This window comes from Varroa jacobsoni, unplaced genomic scaffold (genome assembly GCF_002532875.2).
Source record: "Varroa jacobsoni isolate VJ856 unplaced genomic scaffold, vjacob_1.0 scaffold_258, whole genome shotgun sequence".
Lineage (NCBI taxonomy): Eukaryota > Metazoa > Arthropoda > Arachnida > Mesostigmata > Varroidae > Varroa > Varroa jacobsoni.
The window spans coordinates 350,801-370,883 of NW_019213160.1; the positions used below are offsets into that span (position 1 = coordinate 350,801).

Sequence of the window (20,083 nt, forward strand, 5' to 3'; positions counted from 1 at the left end):
TGATGCATTCATTTTGAATATGGGGTAGAATAACACAGTTGCTATTAATTAACGAGGGCAGCTCAGCTAAATGCTTTCGTAAGCTTTACGAGGATTCTTGAACCCTCGATGACCTTATACAAGCATGGAATTAAACACTCGAAATGTAATAGGCAAGGATGATAGGAAAATTAAAAGAACACGTTCAAAACGTGTCCACTCACTCCTATACAACTTGGCCCACTTAGTTCGCAGGGTAAAATTTAGGATAAAACAGAACGTCGACGCATCTTTCCCTTTGCTAATGGGCTGTTCTAGGCCCATCAGCAAAGAGAATCTCAGTCGACAATACCCGCCGTAACATTTGCCTGATTTTCAACAGCAAAAAAACATATTCGAATAGAATAACACTTGCTGCAGCTTTCCTTCATTGTAGCAAATAGTTCAGCCCATAGAAAAATAATCACTGACTATAGAAGTGACCCCTTTCGTCTTACACTAGTTACATTCAAATCAAGTTATCGAAAGTCAGACACATTGGTGAAAGCAATAGGACTTTATTCCTATTAAACCTTTATGCAAAGAACCTAAATTTATATAAAATGCCGTTCTCGTTATTTCTCTTGAACTTCTAGTTAATATGCCATTAAAGCAGTTTCGACTTCAGTTGAGTTTTTTCATATAGTACGGCTATAGAGAAAATTCCTAATAAAAAGTTCTAATGATTATTTTATCCAATACGTGGGTTGCATTGAACGCCTAGCATGACATGTCGAATACCAATTGCTTTGCGACCCTCAATAGAAATTTCCAGCTTGTCGCCTACTGCAGAGAGCACTTTTGTACATTTACATATTACCGGCAATCCCTTAGAGACCTCTACCGTTACCAACACGACCGTTACGAACCCTTTCCTAGTAAATTTTGCTATTTCATATCTCGTACCTTTAGCTGCTTCAGTGCTACCTTAGCGGTGAGCACAATTAGTTATCTAACAAAACCTTCTGAGATTCGTGTCTGGTCTTGCAATTTTCGAAGTGTCTGAGTAGCCTTCCGACTTTTCTCGAGATATCGGGCTAGTGCAGATACGTGAAAGCGATCCAAACTTTCACAGTGTTGGGTTCAACTTTCTTTGAGCCGCCGCGACCACGTATCAGGAATATTTTTACTGATGGTGCGCCGAGTTACTGCAAAAGTTCCCTTATGTTTTCATTCATATCTAACCGAGGAACTTCTTCTAACGAAAACGCAGTAATATAACACGTATGCTTTGTGTCGCGCACTATCTATAAATTTATATACTTTCGAACTTAAAAGTGAGGTGTGACACTTTCCCAAATTTCGCGAAGCCATGTTCGGGCCATAAAGGCTGAATGAGAGCAGGAAACTTAATAAATTGAACAATCTTAATTTCATTATTTCATCATTTCAGGCGACGGGATTAATTCTGTAGTTTTTTTTTTCTACCTATCATTATATTGACAACGATGGGAAGTCCAGAATCATGGAGTGGCTAAGTAATGTTTTTATGAATTTTGGAAAGGTGCAAACATACAAGTAAGAAATTCAAGTAAGGATAGCCATTTCATCTTCACCATAAAAAAGGTCTTGGACGCGTCATTTATAATTGCGGTTGACTTACATCTTTACAAATCAGCTAAGAACTATGAACAGAAATACTACATGCATAGGTCAGCACCGATGACAATCAAACAGGCGACCTTCGAGTTAGATACCCGACATACAGTAGGATAACCCATAGGGACCCATTGCAATTCGCAGAGACAAAAACAGCATTTTTTGCAAATATCAGCCCTATTCTTTGCTTTTCATATATATATATATATATATATATATATATATTTTTTTTTTTTTATAATCGGCAAGAAACACTCAGCGTTTGACAGCTCCAAAGTAAAATTTCTAAAGAAAGAATTTATAATCGTTTCGTCCATATTTTGCATTTTACAGCGTTATATATATATATATATTGTTTCACCGCATCAGCGTCTGCTCACATCACGACAACACACGTGTTTCGTATTGGATATATAAGGCAATAGTTAGAACAGATGCACTTTACACTGTTTCATTTAGCATATAACTTTCTATGTAGACGAATAATTTTTTTCGAATTTAAATATTGCTATATTTAAATATAGAAATTGCTCCTTCAGCAACTAGATCCGTTACTGTCTTTCAAAGAACTTTCCCTCTGAAGTGAAAGAAAAACACGGACAGACCTTCTGATGAGCAAATTCCTTTTCGTGAGCAATCGACTCTATTCGATGGCTAGGACCAGAATAAGACCCTAAGCCTTAAGGTCTGCCAAGTTCCTCCTGTTAGTAGTCTCTGTTCGTCTGCGAACAGTCGGCAGATAAAACTCAATTGCTTCAAACGAAGAAGTTCGGCCAAACTCGCGGAGACGAAATAGGACAGAACTATAGGCGCATCGAGCCTGTCGATTTTAGATTTGACTGTTGTCAAATAGAACCACCGCCGTAGCAAACGGACCCCCTAAAAGGGATGTGAGCAAACGAGAAAACAACGCGTCGCCTGTGCTCAACGTCAGCATCGTCTCCAACGGTTCCGTCGATGACGTCGTGTGATGACGATCGACAGATACAAGTCCGGATAGAGCGGGCCAAATTGGGATGGCCTTGTTATGCGTTTTCCCTCGAAATGGTCGAAGAAGCGCTAAATAGGGGACTGAGGGCAAATCCCGAAGAATGTCGAAGATGTGGAAACGGGGAAGCTCTCCATATGCTTGCAATTCATTGCTAATATCTTATCATAGGTGTCGAGATTTAAAGGGACGGAAGAACAAATAAAGAGGCCTTTAAATTGTTAGTAAATAACATGTAAAATTAATTGGTGTGGCGCGTCTGTTCCTGTGTGGGTATGTAGGTTTATACAGAATCTGTATATACATCATGTCTGTTTTGTTATCATTTAAAATATGAGGTTACTGAGGTCAATGGCGTTATAACACGTCAAGGGCGCAACAGGGTAGGTTGGCATCAAATGAGTTATGCGGACCCGACTTCACTGTTATTAAAGTATTCATCTGGCGCTATAGATTCACACCTACGAGGCTCGAAACCTCGTATCATTGAGTCTTTTATGGAAACTGATTCAAATATTGTTTCCCATAGTAGCGTGCTACAGAACATATTCTCCACTGCATTTGTCACGTTAAGCATCGTAAAATCACTTGATAATTCTATTTAAGTGAAAGCGACACATCATGATGATGATAATTTTACTATTAGTAATATATATATATATATATATATATAACAATTTTAAGTTACGGATGTACTTTCACTATTTGTTTTTCTTCGATGTTTAGTGAGTATTCCTTCGACCAGCGCGTCCATCAAAAAAACAGCCTCTATCGCATCCCTTCCTCAGTTCGGCATTTAGGCTTCCGGACCAAAATGATCCCAGAACGCTGTTTTTGGGTTCGCTCCTTTTATTATATTCGAATGCCGAAAAACTTTGCAATACAATAAACTTAAATGACGTTTTAGGCAAAACGTTAAGCTTTCTGTGCGTTCACGCATTCTCTCATTGAACAAATGCCGAGAAAGAAAAAGTAAACCGGACCTGACGTTATTTCACGTTGGCGCCTGGAAGCAGCACGTCATCACAGTTTGCAGGGCGTAAACTCGAGAGAGGATAGGTTTAGGTGGAACTGTTGTGAGGCGATGTTTGGCTCCTCTATCTTGAGGAGTGTGTGCCGTCAAAGGAGTCTGCCAAAGCTAGGCAGATATATGTCAGATTTTTTACAAAAAATAGCTCTGTTTTACCCTAATAGTGGAAACTGGACTAACAGCAAGAGAGCAAAAGAAAAAAAGGGGGGCGGGAGGGAGGGAGGGAGATGAGGGGTAAGGGCGAGTTTCGGCAAGCAACATGATTTGACAGGTTTCTTTCGCCGTCTCTACACAGCGCTTCCGTTGCATCTCTTGCGTCACCTCCGGCCTCTTGGAAATCTCTTTAGCTCTACAGTTTCTCAAGTCATAGTAGGCATTTAATAACGCAGACACACAAAGCGACAGAGGCTGTACGACTAGCAAGACTGTATCCGGTATCGATGCGGTTATTTTCCGAATTAGTAAATATCTCCGTTCAACAGGCCCCACCCGGACCCCCCGCAATGCCGTGTCAGTTGCCCTGAAATTTGTTCGGCTATCGTCGTAAACGAGATATGCGTATTACCGACACAAAACACAAGGCTTATACGAAGGTCTCCCGTCAACGACGGCTGGACAAACTGGCCGAGAGAGCTTAAGCATATTTAATAATTGTTAAAATCCGAATAGACATCGAACAGGGTGGAGTCATAATCGGCTTTTAACTTAGCATCTTGCCTCCTCATCATGCGCCCCTTAGAAAATAGTATAGCCTCGTTTGGTTATTATTATTAATTAATAATATAACTAATTAATTAATTCAACTTAAATAAAGATTTCGCAGTGGCTTTTCTGTGATGAGCTGAACGTTTCGTGGTGACTTCCATTACTTTTGTATATTGGACTCAAGAATTATTAATTGGCACGTATACAGATCCCTGATCAAATCGAATGGTGCGATGTTGTCCTAAGGTTGTCGATTAACCGACTCGAATAGTTATGTCATTGCTTTCGAACTTTACGCGCCATCATATCCCAAAGAACTGATCGTGACTCACCATACCTTACAATAAACGACATCGTCTTTTTTTTTTGTAAGAACAATACGTCAGGCGTACAGTTCCAACTGCATTAGAAATCTGTCCGGTGACTTTCTATTTCAGGTAAAGATCTGCCGATGGGGTATCGAATAGCTAGCCGATCGGCCAGTGAAGGCAAATCAAACTCCTCTTCCTAACAGTTGACTTTTTAAACCTGCGCCTTCAAATCTGTCTTGTTTAAGCATTGCTTCATATCACTTCAGGCCGCCAGTATAAGGCCGAATATGTCTGCGTCCGGCTTTGAACCCAGGTTACCATGCACGAGTAAGTTCAATAAGCACACGCGTTACCCTTGCACCATCACGGGGGCACGGTCGCTTTACGAGTCACTCCCTGTTTATCTCGAATACGGTTTGAATTTGACTTGATTTGAATAATTCACTATTATAAAGTTAACAGTGCAATAGTTGTATACAATAGTAGCTATCAGCGCAGGACTATTACTATACTATTTCTATTATCATTATATGTTCGAGTTCTATTCATTCATCTACGTTCTTGCACATGCCACTTATTCACACAGGACTTATGCAAAACAGAATAGCGACGCTATTAAGCATTTTATACGCCCCAGTCACATCATTCCTTGGACAGCGCGGTCTAGGTGGCTAATGCATATCTCGTTTACTGTTTCGTCATGGTAATTGCAGCCATGCGGTTACCAGCAGCCGTCACTGGTCCTGATTTAAACGGTAGAAAGTGGCCACTGTGACGTGTTATCACCATGCAGTTTCATAGGTCTATTAAAGAAGAAAGCCACACAATTCCAGCAAGACCCATATACCGAACAGGCAATAATTGATAGAAAAACATAGCATATAGTGTCTCACATCGGGGCTGACAATATGTGAGGTAAGTTTGCCTTTTACGGGTTTCAACGGTAGATTGAATTTTTTTCGTACTGTGGGCCAGATGACACCCGTAGTAATATTTCACGATTCAGCTCCTGGACAATTTAACATATAGAGAGTAAAGGCTGAAAATCAGTTGCGGGACAGGGCTTCGCCCCTTGGAGTCAGGATAAATTGAACTCAGCGGTACGACACATCTTGCCTGATGAACATTTCTTTATCATTCAAAAATATATGTGAAGACATCGTAGATCCAAAATCTCTTGTTCCTATGTCGTGACTGAGGGCGCTAATTATACAGTCTTTTCAGTTCAACAGTAGCGGCTTGCGCACTGGTAGCAATACAAACTACGCCATGAGTAACATGCTACCCATGGAGTCGCGCTGAGGTCAAGGTGTGGTTGTTTTTGTCTGAATCTTCTTTCTATGCCATGGATGTATTATACATCTTCGAATATTTTTGTATTGCATAGCAGATGGACGAGCTCGGAACTAATTCTTATTTGAGAAGAAGAAAGCCCTTCCGCCAAATATCGCCATTTGTTCGAACTGGTTTCGGATCTAATCGGCGTAGCTATAATGGTAACAAACGAAGTCAAGCCATTATACCGTGTAGTGGGAAGTACCGATCGTATCACAGATGCAGATCCACTTCACAGGCAAATCATCTGTATCGGACACCATACGAAATCCAGCAGAGATGCCACTGTGAAAAGTTTGACACTTTACAAGTACGATATAGTGTAAAATGAAAAAAAAAATTAAACTTCCCGATCACCTAATAGAAAATAACAGGTATATACAAATTGACTGTTTATCATACTCACTTTCATTGGAAGTTTACTAAACTAACGCGTACATTCGTATAATACTAATGTATTGTATATGTGTGATTGTTACGATGCTGATATTTTAGTAAACTCGTAGAGAGTATATTTTTAGGGGCACGAAATCAAACCGTTTGATTCTAATTTGAATCAACACTTAGAAAACATCTTGAAATAATTATCAACATTTCGTCTGAAATGTCGTCGAAAACACATAGGAATATATTATATCCACTATATTTCACTTTTTTGCTTGAATGCAGCTCTTGGCTTGATACTTTTACATATTATTTTCACTTACCCTATGCTGTTATTTATTTACCATTTTTCTTCCTAAAAATACTGCCGTTGTATTGATAATTCTATCTTAAGACAACGCTAAATTGTCCTTGACTATCTGATATAGAATGCTTGCTGGTTTTTTGATATGGGATGATTATTTTAAAATAAAATGACCATATCTAATAATAGTTGGCGGAAATGCCAACTGTCATCGGATTTTTTAAAGCTTCATTTTTATGCATCATGATTCTAATCGTTAAGATATTTTCTACGATGGCGCAATAGCCGCATATATACTGAACTTGTGTTTGTCTTAAGTAATTCGCAAAGTTGCCCCCGAAATCGTAATTAAAAGCACAACACTTATGAGCGCTTGATAGGGCACTTTCAACAGAGCACATGACGACCGGATGAAAATGTTTACCTTCCTCCTATTTTTTTCTAGTGCGAGAAACTCTCGACATGTAGTAGAGAGTAGCAGAATCTGAAGTTAAGAACCTCTTCAAGATAGTGATCACTTCACGCGAATATTTTCTAAAAGACAAACGAAAGGCAGCATTGGACAGATCCTGGAAAGGGCGCTTTAGCCGCTCTTTTTTTTTGCATCTGTGACTTTACACAACCCGCTGGTTCTTTGCTGTTCTGCAAAAAGAACAACACCTGTATAACCTAGGCTTTTACCTCGTGAGCGATTCCAAGACGAAGGCACCGAAGTTAGAGAGGTCAAGCACAAGATACAACTTTCACCGATAGCAGTAGGTGCTTCCTTTCGGCCTCCTTAAACGCTTCGAAACACTCTATCACACAAATAACGAAGATTCTTCATGCAGTGAATAACCGGGGCAAGTCAGGCGCCCTGCTTACTTATGCAAATACTCCGGTGCCCAAACAAGCTTGATATTACGGGAGCTATAGAAAAAAAATAAGAAACGTAATTTTCTATTAGATTTTTTTTCTATGGCTATTTTTTGATGTTTGATAAGTCACTGTGCACTGGTCATCCAAATAAACGTTCAGTTTTCGCGTGATGATTTTCAAACAACCAAGAAACTACTGTAATATACATATACATGAGTATGTGCAAATTACACTATATGTAATACGCATGAGGATACCTACAGAGTGATATTATTCAGTTATTATTCAATTGCGAACCAGATATACTAACTAATTTTTGCCTAGCGATAGTCGGATTTATTGATGAGCAATACAGACTAAAGATATGTCAATGTGGGTAAATCTTAGTAAAACAATATGTATTTTGGTTTTAGTTTGGGCACAGGCAGTATTACCCTTCAAAGTCGAATGAATCTCAGCATCCCGTGTCTCCTTAGCTAAATTGAGGCTCATGACCAAACAATTCGAAGCCCGGCGTTGCTTTTATACCAGTTTATTAATTTTTCAGCCTCGTAATCCCCTAACGCTAGTCAAACGTTCCTGACTCTAAGCTTTCTCAGTAATAGAATCACTATTGGCAGCTTACCTTAAAAAAAGAAGCTGCTTACGTAAACGCATGAACTCTCTAACGTCTCCTAGTTGTTTGCTATCTAAACGTCGGCATAGAATAGAACAGGCAGCTTTATCGGGATGTAGTAGCACCCGTATACACATTACAGAGGCAGTGACGTGCACACAACCTTTAGTTCTCCTACATCGGAAGCAATAATTCAGCTAAAAAGCAAAGAATCCCCGAACTCGTCGACTGACTGTCAAACAATAAGTCATTTTTCCAGATATGCGAAACACGCCATAGCATCGAATAGCGTATAAAAGTTGGCGCAGGTCCGGGCCGGCCTCCACGTTACTTTGTGGTGAACGGAGCAAATGGGACAGCGCGCCGCCTAATTCATTACGGATATACTAAGAGCGATTTTTGGCTTGATCTCTTTGGCTAAGCTTCTCGTTCAGGCAAATTATCGTACACCCAAAGTGCTATTCGTTGTTAAACACCAGCAGTAGCATGAAATCGTAACGACGATTCAGATCTCGTCACCTACCGCCGACAACGATAACCTAACCTAAGACGGTGACATCTTAAACCGCGACCCTGCATCTTCCTACTACGTATATTCACTATCAAATGTTGGTAACAGTGAGCGCTTAGTGACTATGCACAATGGCTGGAGACTGAATCGCTATCAGGGGTCTCGTCTATGACCTTTCAGCCCGTTGAGTGGGTTAGCAATTCCATTGACTGTTTGGTACGGTCATGTTTGCGCTGAGGGTCAGCGAAGGCGTCAATAGAACCGCGCGAAGAAAATGGGATGCGTCATTCACGCAGTCCTTCGGTTAAACGACCAAGACACCAGACCTTATCACAGCGTGCGAAACCTTCAGCGGAGACTACCGTAGGAATACGCGTTGGGTATAGTCGCAACCCGCCGGAGCCTGTCATTATATTAGCGTTAAGCTTGTTTTTGAGGCATATTTTAGCCTTTTTCTCTAGACCCTGGATCATCAACCACCTCGACTCCGGAGATGGAACTCAGTCAAACGAAACTCAGCTCGTTTGCGGGACCGCTAAAATATTCGATATATGACCCTATAAAAAAACACGAAGTGTTAAAAGGTCAGAAAAGATACGAAGCGTCAGCGACAGCTCGAAAGAAATTTTTGTTTCGCATGATTTCAGGTGCACGTGCTTTGATAGTTATGTCAGTAAATTAGCCTGCCAGGGGCCATTCGGGTTTATCGAGCTTTCGCAATCAGGCGGCTGCACGGTCACACCGTATGCCCACGTATCACGACTTCACACACATATATATATATGTGTGTAAAATAATGAATGACAAAGTGAAGTCGAGGAATGAAGACGGTATATATATACCCCCTTCATTCCTTTCAGATTGACTCATTCTAGATCGCAGAAAAAGCCATTTGGGCAGTTATGATCGTTGGACGCACAAAAGAGTTAGAAAAGAAAGCGACACTGAACTTATAAAAAGACAACCTGTCCCATACAAATAATACTTAAGCGACAGGAGCATTTAAGTTGAATTTAAGTTATCTGTTAGACTAAGTAAAGGGTTTATTGTTGGGTGTTGTCTAATATAATATCATGGCTATTGTGGTGTGAGCTTGCTTAGAAGACTTGAGCTGTAGTGGGATCTTCTCCCCGTTCGTACATCAATTTCTTAATTACCTTGCTTATATACACATAAAAATATTGCATTTTTTCTGCCGACACGAAGTGTGTTTACTTGTGTTGTGGGATCAGCAACTTCCTATAATAGAATTCTTTATCTTTATTGGTTGAAGATTTTGCACTAGAAATTCTCGCGGTCGTCACCCGATATCCACCATTCACCGTACATTTCACTAGACACAAATCTAGAAAAAACTAATAAAGCAGTTTTAAACGGTGTTATTGATGAGATTAACAAAATATCTCTCAAAGTCTGTACAAAAATTGTACATCAAGTTTGTCGGCTATAGTGTGTTAGTTGATTAATCACTAAAGCTAACAACGCTATAAGGACCTGAATAAACTGTAAGATCTCGTTGATAAGCTGATAATGTATATCCTCTGCATTCACTACTATGACACAGAATATCTAGTACGAATGCCGACAGAACTCACAACGGGTATGATAAAATGATAATAACAATCGTGTTTACTAACCAGTTCATAATAACAATTTTTTTAATACGAAAAAAGATTGAGCTAATTGTTAATTTGAGCGAGCAGAATCCCTTATGCTGGTGACGCTTCTTCATAAAACACATCGCCGAAGAATTCGAAGTCTTTAGCGAGACATACGTAAACAATAACCTCGAAACGTCAAGATTTTGGTTGCTATCTAGCTTCATTGAAAAAAAAAAAATCGACATAATTTGACAAATTCCGGGTACTACTATATATGACTCTAGCCAACACAGGTAAATCAGGTAACCAATTCATAGATCCTAACACCTAATACTGATTCCGACATTGAACAAAACCAGAAATATATCTCATAGCTTAAACTGTGTAGCTTTTTTCTATAGTTTTACTATATGTTGCGTACTTATGTACGTACTGCAAAATAAAACCGAGTTTTAATTAATAGAAACTGGAAAATTCGTGGAAAAAATTATTTTTTAGAAAAAAAAAACTCCGCACGCATGCAGCTTTATACTCGTACATCTCTGTCTATATAAGAAGTCTATATAACTATATAAAAAGACAATGCCGCATGATTCTGATAAAGGAGTGTAATGTTTATTTATTACCATTATCATCACTGTTGTTATTATTTATCTAATTTTTATTTCATTGTTATTATCCTGACTACTGGATAATAATTATCATCTTTTTACTAATATTAATATTATTTTTATTATTATTTGTTGTTGATCACTTGTTGAAGTTGTTGATGCAGTTTGTAGATGTTTCTTTATACAGAGTCACAGGTAATAGTGTTTTTGTTGACATTGTGTTAAATAATGAAATATGTGCCTCGATATTACTAGACTTAACATAGTTATCATTATTTATTCATAGGATATCTTCTTTTTTTGTCTGAATATATGTTTTACGTGTTACTTCACGAGCAATTGCTTTCTACACAAGTGTTATGGCTGCCAAGAGTGAACAAGCCCTCATGAGTAGCGTGCATTGAGGTGATGTAACGGTCGAGCAGCCATGCTAGAACATCATGGGTCGAACGTGTTTAGCCTATATATATGTAGGCCAAACACATATATATGCTATATATATATGTAGCCAATGTGAGTTGATCTTTACGCACCTTAAACATATGTGTTTCCCGCGGCAATCGCGGATTCAAAATGCCTTAAAAACCTAACCAATCCACAATGGAAGAATACATCAAGTCCGCGCAGCTATCGTATGCACCTTTCATGCGCTTATTGTTCGACCTTCTTCAACTATATAGTCTTAAAATGTATTTTATTTGCCAAGTAAAACGGTCAGGTTATCTCAGAAATTGCTATTATCTGTGCAGGTGTGAAATAGTGTTTGATCCGTTTATCTTGACCTGCGTATTCTCTTGGGCGAAATTTGTGCAAAAGAGGAATTATCAACGTAAAATACGAAAAGATAAACGGGAGACATAAGGGGTTTTGAAGAAAATCGGGACTTATATAGTCTACGCGGTGTTGTAGCTAAAACTCTTTCCGCAAGTCATCTCTCGACTGAGACCCTGCCTCAGTTGAGTACGACCGCCTGCTCCTCCATTCCCAGCCCCTAGTACAGTTGACTGCTTGCAGGGTCCTCGTGCTTCTACCCTAGCCAACAGAAGCGGCGGCACCGCGGTTGCCCCTGTCGCCGCCGCCTACCCAATGGCCTCCGGGCTAGTTCTCTCATTCCCTTCTTCACCGCTATAACCGTTCCGCTCCCACGACCGACGTTGTCATGCCTATACGCTCAGAGCCATGTCCATCAGTATGTCGCTTCTCGACAAAAGATCGTAGTACGTCCCCCTAAAAGCCCTTTCTCCCCCGCCCGTCCACTTTCGATCTCTGTCAACTAACCAGGCAGCCAACGAGGCTTCAACACCGTAGCGCGCCGTTTCGCTTACGCATGTAGTCCCCTTCTCCTAAAAGACATACGTTCTTCCTTGCCAATACCCACAGCCACGTAGGCCCCGACCTTGAAACCACATTAATGTCCTTGAGCGTACATGAGAAAAGGAGCGCGGCGAACTGTGCTAACTAGCTGAGAAAGACACACGGTTGCCTGTGCACAAAATCAGGACCGCACAAGCCCCACGGAAGCCAGAACAACAGCAACGGCCCCAGAAGCAATAAGTACGCTCCTTGGACCAAGAGGAACAACCAAAGAAGCCTTCCTATCACGATACTATATTGTTGTGTTGCTGTCGTTGTCAGCTAGTGGTTGGTTGCATTCTAACGATTCGTTGGTAAGGCAATTTGTTTCAATATTCCAAAAATAAAATTAAAGGAAAGTTGAAAGAAATAAAGAAAAAAGAGCAACAAATAAATGAGGCAACATATTTCAAAATTTTTCAACATAAAACTTCTCATTTCTCTAGTAACTTATAGTGAATAGACAGACGCGTAACCCCGGGTCAAACAGGATTCAGTGGACCGAGAGAGTAGTACTGTGAGCTGTTGCTGCTACTGGCGTAATTGTCGATTCTGTGTATCAGCGCATTCGTCCAACTCATATCTATATATTGGCTTTGATCCGGCGTAAAAGTTCACTTCTCTAACTAACAATGAATCTAAGGAAAATTGTGGGACATAACAGCGCACACAATAGAAGAACAATTCTTTTCACGATAGCCACCATTACTAGTCGAAGGATCAGTACGCATAATTTAAACATTGAAGAGATTTAATCATTAGCAAAACAATAGTCACAATAATACGATACTGTATAAAGAGTCTACAAGGGTAATCGCTGGATACAACTTCAACGAAGCAAATGAAGGTAATCGTTCCTCTGGGTAGATCAATAACTTGTGCTGATAATTGACTGCTGGTTCAAGCTATGATAGTTATAACGAGGTACGAAACAACATGGATAACGCGCAGGTGCCATTTTTTTGCTATAATGTTGTATCCTTGTTGGTGTATTAAGCTCTCTCAGACACTTAAGAACCTGATTTTTTTACCGGACCCTATGAGTCGTCTTTGCGGAGAGAAACGTGTTCATGTCACTCTGCACTTTTCTGTTGCACTTGTTGCAGTTCTCTCTGTTGTTGCTATAATGAATGTTTATGCTGCCGTTGTCTGCTCAACTATGACGTCATCGCCATGAAGTTTAAAGCAAATGAAGATATTACATTATCGTATGGATGAATGCATTTTTAGTATAGAGTGGTGATTGATATTCATACACATACGACATCTTTGCTATATGTTCTTTGTAATCATTAGTACTTTAATTGTAATTGTTAGCAGCCAAAGGAGTGCCATCAGATGGGCACTGTGTGTGATTTCCCTATGCTACAAGGCGTGTCGCGTTCCTGTCATCGGTATATGATGTTGCGTAACCGAGTCGGGTTGAACGGTGCGCTACGGCAGATCTTACTCTCACCCTTGATGAGAGGAAGAGTCTGATTTTTACTCAGCGGGAAGCGCGCAGGAAAAAGCAACGGATAGCATGGCTGACAAAAGCATGGCAAGAAAATGAAGACTCAAAAAATAAGCGGCTGTTTCTTTTTTTGTTAGGAAAGCTACACAATGGTTTTATATATAGTTCACCATGTGGATGAAGCCACAATAGGACGTGTGATGTCGGTTAAGTTAGGGTAACGTACATTTTTTGTTAAGTCGCCAGTTTTCATTTATAACACGAAACAAAAATTGCTTACTACATGCCTTTGCGAAATGTACCCGAGCGCGTGTACGCGTATATATATATATGACTTCATCACAAAATCAGTTTCGATTCCGATTTTTCTTTAAAAGTGGGCCATATCAAAGCTGATGGAAGGGAAACTCTGATAAGAACACGGCTTATATGTCTCCCAATTGATTCTACTTGCAAGACTTTGCTATTGTAAAATGGCAATGAAGTACCTGAGCGGAGATCAGACTTCCGTTGAAGTCCCAATGGAGCCCAGATCAGTGGCAAGAGCAATAATCGCGCCGCAATGAACTTATCACAGAATGCGTTACAAAACTCGATTGTGAGCGACTTGTCCAACCATTGTGTCCAATAATAAATGTAAGAATAAAAGACGCAACCTTCCATCATGACTATGTTCCTTTCTACCCAGCCAAGTTTATTAGATTATGTACTTTAGTTTTGGTTAAAGTGGTCAACTTAGGGCGGTGAATCATTCGTGCCATTGCCGAGTAATAAAACGTTCCAGTGTTGGATTCCGTCAATATGATATTGACAAGGGTTTCCGCTTAGTACCATAGTCGTTTAATCGATTTCTGTAGCTGAAATATTTTGTTGAAACTAATAAATTACAGGTTAGTTGTTGTTTCATCGTCACCATAGTCACCCCAATGCAATCTGACCCGACTACAGATGATGGTTGGCAGATACAACACATACAATCACGGCAGAAATGATCACTTCTACTAATAATATAGCCCGCGATCACAGATAAAAACGAACAGCGAAGAGTGGCCGAGAATTGGCCAAAATTTTTGTCAGATATCTCTTTTTGGCAGTCATCTTTTATCATATTAGTTACGGTTGATCATAGGACTTCTTAACATGTAACAAGTCATTGGAGTCCTATTTGTATTCATAAGTTCATAACGTAAGCGGGAACATTATTCGAAGGTCATAGAAAAAAATCTTCCTTACAATGGGCACTTCTAACAGACTCTAGAAATGCCGTAGTCGTTCGTATGTTATTCATAGAGAAACAAGTCAGCAAAACTTTATAAAATATACATCATATTATAATATAATTCAAACGCAAAATCATCCGTAGACATGATATAATCCTAGGAGAAGCCACAAACTGCCTTAGATTTAGACTCATCGATTACTATATCTTCTTCGCCGTCACGTTCAAAATATATTCACAGAGTGGCGTTGATCTATAAACTCTGATAAATTTCTCTTTGCCTCATCTCTCTCTCACTCTCACTCACTCACTCACTCTCTCTCTCTCTCTCTCTCTCTGAATCAGAATTGAATCGGCTTGCCGTGTATATATATATATACAATATTATTATTTTTATGATCTTTTAAGTGGTCGATCTTATTACATAATAAATAGTTTTTTGTGTCTAGACTTCGTTGGGGTACAATGGACGTGCCCAATAGCCGGTAGGTCGTGTGTCTCTTGAAACTCTACTCCGCCATTCCGTTCTCGGTTTACTTTTTCATCTTGCTCCATCATGAAATAATAATAATGATAAGATATATTTAGTGTGCTTCTGACACCGTCACTATTATCCTGTTCGCGGAGTGTCATTAGTATCCATTACAATGAACATATATATATATAAAGTATGCTGTCGTGTATGATATCCTACACCATAGAGAACTATAATAGTAATCATCATCGTCATTATATCAAGGAAAGGTTCATTGTTCATGGAGAGCGACCTTTGATAAAGGCGACAATGCAGTTCGAGCAGTTATCTTCTCCACCATCTCCGTTGACTGAAATCTCTGCAGACTAACTGATGATCATTAAACGAACAATACAGGTCGACGCACAATAGGTATTCACTTATAGAGCTGTATTGTCTACCATAATCTCTAAATATCTAGATGGGTACATGAAAATGCATACGTAGACACGTCCGCACGTGCCCGCTCACAGTTATACTGTACCGTAGCGTAAATCGCCACGATCTTCTCATACATGTGCAAAGCCCCATCTTGAGGTCTGGTTTTCGCTAGACTTTACGCGCAGTACCTCTCTATAGGATGCCAGCCGCTCAGTATATTAACACATATGTCAATCAATTGCTCAATAACTGAGCTGCTATGACGAAGGTGGGCATAAGTGCGGTGTTGCTATGACACCCAGCAAATTCACGAAGTCCAGGAAGCCATTAATTGCTCTTCGTTATACCGTTGTCGAGTAATTAAAAATTGACTCCGGTTCCAATCACACCAATCAAGTAAATTCAGCCAATTATTTGGTGCAATGAGCTGTGTGCAATAATTATAGCATCGTCGACATCGATATCATTAACATGAATTGACATCATCGAATTTAAGTATAATCGATACACATACGATTATTTTACCTAATCTATATTATTATAATTATTGTCTATATATTTTGTATATGAAAAGTTATTTTTTATACTGTTGGACGTCATTATCATTAATATTATTGTTATTACTATTATTACAGAGTTGTCTTACAGTTATGTTTTTATTGTTGTTATTATGGCAATCGTGGTCGTTACCGTTATCATTATTATATTATTGTTGTACTGAAAACGCCGTGGGGTTTCAAATAGCCCGTTTTACCTGTGACCAGTCGTGAACCCCATGATTGCCTCGCCTTCAAATCAAGCAACTGTGTTACATCAGAAGTTCAAGAGCAACAATACAAGTCCATTGGAAAAGGGTTTCGATAGCCGCGCAATGATTTTTGTGTTTGCTTTTCTTATTTCAACCTTTCTTCCGCATTTTGTGGAGTTTCTGTTCCACGGGATTAGTCTATTCTACATTTTCATATTTCTTTCCCCTGTTTCGTTTCCGCTACATCAACTCTCGCCATTTTGCCCTCACCATTTTCTCTTTCAATATCTACTTATCTCGCTAAATTGTGATAGTATTCATCTCTTATTATAATTTGTAGTACTGTGGGAATGTGGCGACTATTTGCGGGCTTGATGCGCGGACGGGTAATCTCGCGCCTGGGCTTTCTGGTGCAGCGGTTGTTGTTGTTGATGATGCGGTTGTGGCTGCAGTTGTTGCTGCTGCTGTTGTTGTTGTTGTTGCTGCTGCAGCATCTGCTGCTGCTGGTGCACCTGCTGTTGTTGTAGAGTGGCTTGCGATCGCTTAGCCGCGAACTCATACAGGATGTCGCGGGCCATTCCAAGGTCATTGCGAGCTACCCCTAGCGCTCGAATAACGGCGTCTTGACTGTACCCCTCTCCTGTCAACTGAGCGATGTAGTCCATGCGAAGATTTTCATAGTCGACTAGTCTACTACTGCTGTTTCCGTCATTTTCCTTGTTATTCTGTATTGAACTTGTACCTAAAGGTTTCACCCCGGTGGCGCGAGCGCCTCCGGAACCGCCAACTATGCCCGAGCCGGATACAATAACGGCACTACATGGGGTTCCGGCGCCGCTATTGCCAGTCGACGTTCTGTTGGCTGAAGAATCAGCACGGGCGTTGCTTACGTTATTTCCGCTACTACTACTACTACTGCTGCTACTGTTACTAGTACTGCTACTATTGCTGCTGTTACTGTTAACTTTTGAAGCAGCCGAATTTAATGAAATTCCTCCACAACTTCCCCCGACGTTAGGAGACAAACTTGTGCCTCCGCTCCCAGTGCCGACCATGGCGCTTCGTCGCCCTATTGGCGCACTCAATGCAGCAGACGACGGTGGTACTGGTGCGGGTACCTCGGGCTGAAGAGGCTGCTGTTGCTGATGTTGTTGTTGACTTGTCGGCTTGCTCTGCATTGGCCGAGGTGGATTCGTTCGCTGTGCCGGCCGGGGAATATCCGTATTGGCGTAATTCGGCTCTTTCCGAGCAGCTATGGGAGCTGGCAGCATGGGCGGTGGTACCGGGACCTGCGGCATTGGCGGAGAGAACTCTTCGAATGGCTCTAGCTCGGCGTACATTACCTGCTGCGACTGATTTGCCAGTTGCTGATGTAGTATCTGTTGTTGTTGTGGTTGTTGCTGGTTTGTCGTCTGCAACGGAGAAGCACAGCTGGGAGAGCCGTTTGATCCGTTACTCGACGTGCTCGAGCTGCTCAACGTATGGTTTCGTTGCGGCTGCTGTTGTTGATATTGGTGGTGCTGTTGTTGTTGTGGTTGCTGGGACTGCAATAACGGCTGTGTCTGCAGCACCTCGGAGTATTGTATGGGCTGGTTCTGTTCGTCTGCTGCAACTGGACCTCCGCTTACAGAGACATTCATGAGGCAGCCTCCCGCCAGCTTACTGCTCGTGATGGGGCTTGGTGCGTTAACAACAGGCGTGGCCGGTACTGGTGGTGAATCAAATACTAGAAGGTCCGACTGAGTCTCAGTTTTCGAAAGGCTCTGGCGTCGCGGTGACGCACCGGGTGACTGAAGTGGTGTCGTCGATGGTGATGTCCGGCGAGGAGGTACCGGTGGCGCTACAGCGGGAACGCCGCCGACGACTAACGCTTTTCTTGCTTGCGTCGGACTCTGCTGGGGTGACGTGAAAGGGGAACGACTTGCTGCCCTTGCATCCTGTTTATTTCCATTGTTTGAATTATTGTTCGACTGGTTGTTAGACACAGCAAGTGCGTGAAGCGACGACATCCACGTCGTCGGATCCTCAAATGGTTCATCATCTTCAAGATCGACCAAGGAATTGTTCTGCTGCTCGGCGCGTACCTCGGACCGCCGTAACGTCTTCCCTTCGAAGGGGTCCACGACCACTTGTTCCGTTCCCTTAATTTCGGCCCGACAAAAGGGGCAACCGGCTCCTTCCGAGTCCTGCCACGAAGTCAGACACGGCGTGCATAGCAGGTGTCCGCATGGCTCGATGCGGATGTCCTTGTCGTTTTCCGCGCAGATCTTGCATAGCTGGAACGTCGATCCCATCTCGCAATAAAGCTCGTACTGCTCCTGCGTGACCTTTATGTGGTCCTCTGGCGTAGCCTGCACTGCCCACGACAGGTCGGGGTTGGCACTGCGTCCATCAGGATATAGATAGAAGCCTTCGCGGTAGCCGTCGAGTAGAGCCTGGCAGAGTGACTTGTTCTGCGGGATAGTCTGCAGGATGGTGCCCTCGGCGGTGACGTAGCCGATTGCCCATTGGCCGAGCCGCGTACAGCTCAGCCGGAATACGTAACTGCCGGGTTTCGTTATGTACTTTTGGAGACGTGCCTTGACCTCGTCATACGTGAGAAACGCCACATAGCCTGGATGGGTTACGGCGAGGATCTGCCAGTTGCGTAACAGGCTTGACCACGGCTGAAAGAGTCGTGTGAACACGTCAAATTCGAAGTTGGATATGTAATCGTTGCAGGTGAGGTCGATCGTTGATTTGAGTGCCATTGCTTCCAAACCCGAGCTAATCGGATGTACTTGATGAAGAATCTGGCGAAAGAACCTCCACGGAACGATCGTCTTATCACCGAAGTGACTTTTCCAAAAGTCGGCTGCATCACTTTTCGTGATTCGAAACGTGTCGCCAGCGAAAATTCCTGCCGGGTAGATCGCCTTCAGTTCTGCTAGCATATGGCTGAAGACCAAACTTAGTTTCGTTAAGTTGCGCCGATATTGCGACTGCTCATCAAACATTTTTTCTTTGCCCTCTTTAAACAATTTAATCGTCTGCTTACATTTACGGTTGAGGTTAGCGATAAACTCGCGAAAGTACTCGTTATCATTGAGCGTTACCATGTCGCTTTCGTGTTTCGAGTAGATCAGCCGAAGATGTTGATACGTGTCGGGCAGAATGTCAAGTATAAACGGTGGCGAGTTTTTCAAGCTCATCCGTTGTTGCTGGCATAGCTTGACCACCTTGTCCATCAGCTTCCAGGTCTTCTCAATAGTCCGACGCTCGATGACCAACTTGGGCGGAGCCGCTGATAGCAGTCGGCTGAACAGAGCCGATAAATTGATCTGTGACGCCAGAGCGGCGCCTGCCGACGGGGCGGCCATCCTCGACGCGCCGACGTTGCCGCTAGGCGCTGTCGCTCCGACCGCGGTCGGGGCGTTAGCGGGCGTCGCGTCCAAGGAGACCCCTGGCGTCGACGACTCCGCGGGTGGCTCCGGGCGCCCGTTGGAAGACGCCAGCACGCAACCCGCGGACCGACCCGGTACAACCAACCCTGCTGATCACGGAG

The 20,083-nt window shown here is 41.9% G+C and overlaps 1 protein-coding gene across 1 annotated transcript; it reads right to left on the reverse strand.

Moving 5' to 3' along the window:
* Positions 1-10,850: 10,850 nt before the first annotated feature.
* LOC111258721 (uncharacterized) lies at positions 10,851-19,943 on the reverse strand. Its single transcript, XM_022830195.2, has one exon. It carries the CDS (start codon positions 19,896-19,898, stop codon positions 16,899-16,901), a length of 3,000 nt encoding a protein of 999 aa, XP_022685930.1. The 5' UTR covers positions 19,899-19,943; the 3' UTR covers positions 10,851-16,898.
* Between the last annotated feature and the right edge of the window lie 140 nt (positions 19,944-20,083).

Coding starts and splice junctions, on each gene's coding strand:
- LOC111258721 (XM_022830195.2), bottom strand. CDS start 19,898: ATGGCCGCCCCGTCGGCAGGCGCCGCTCTGGCGTCACAGATCAATTTA.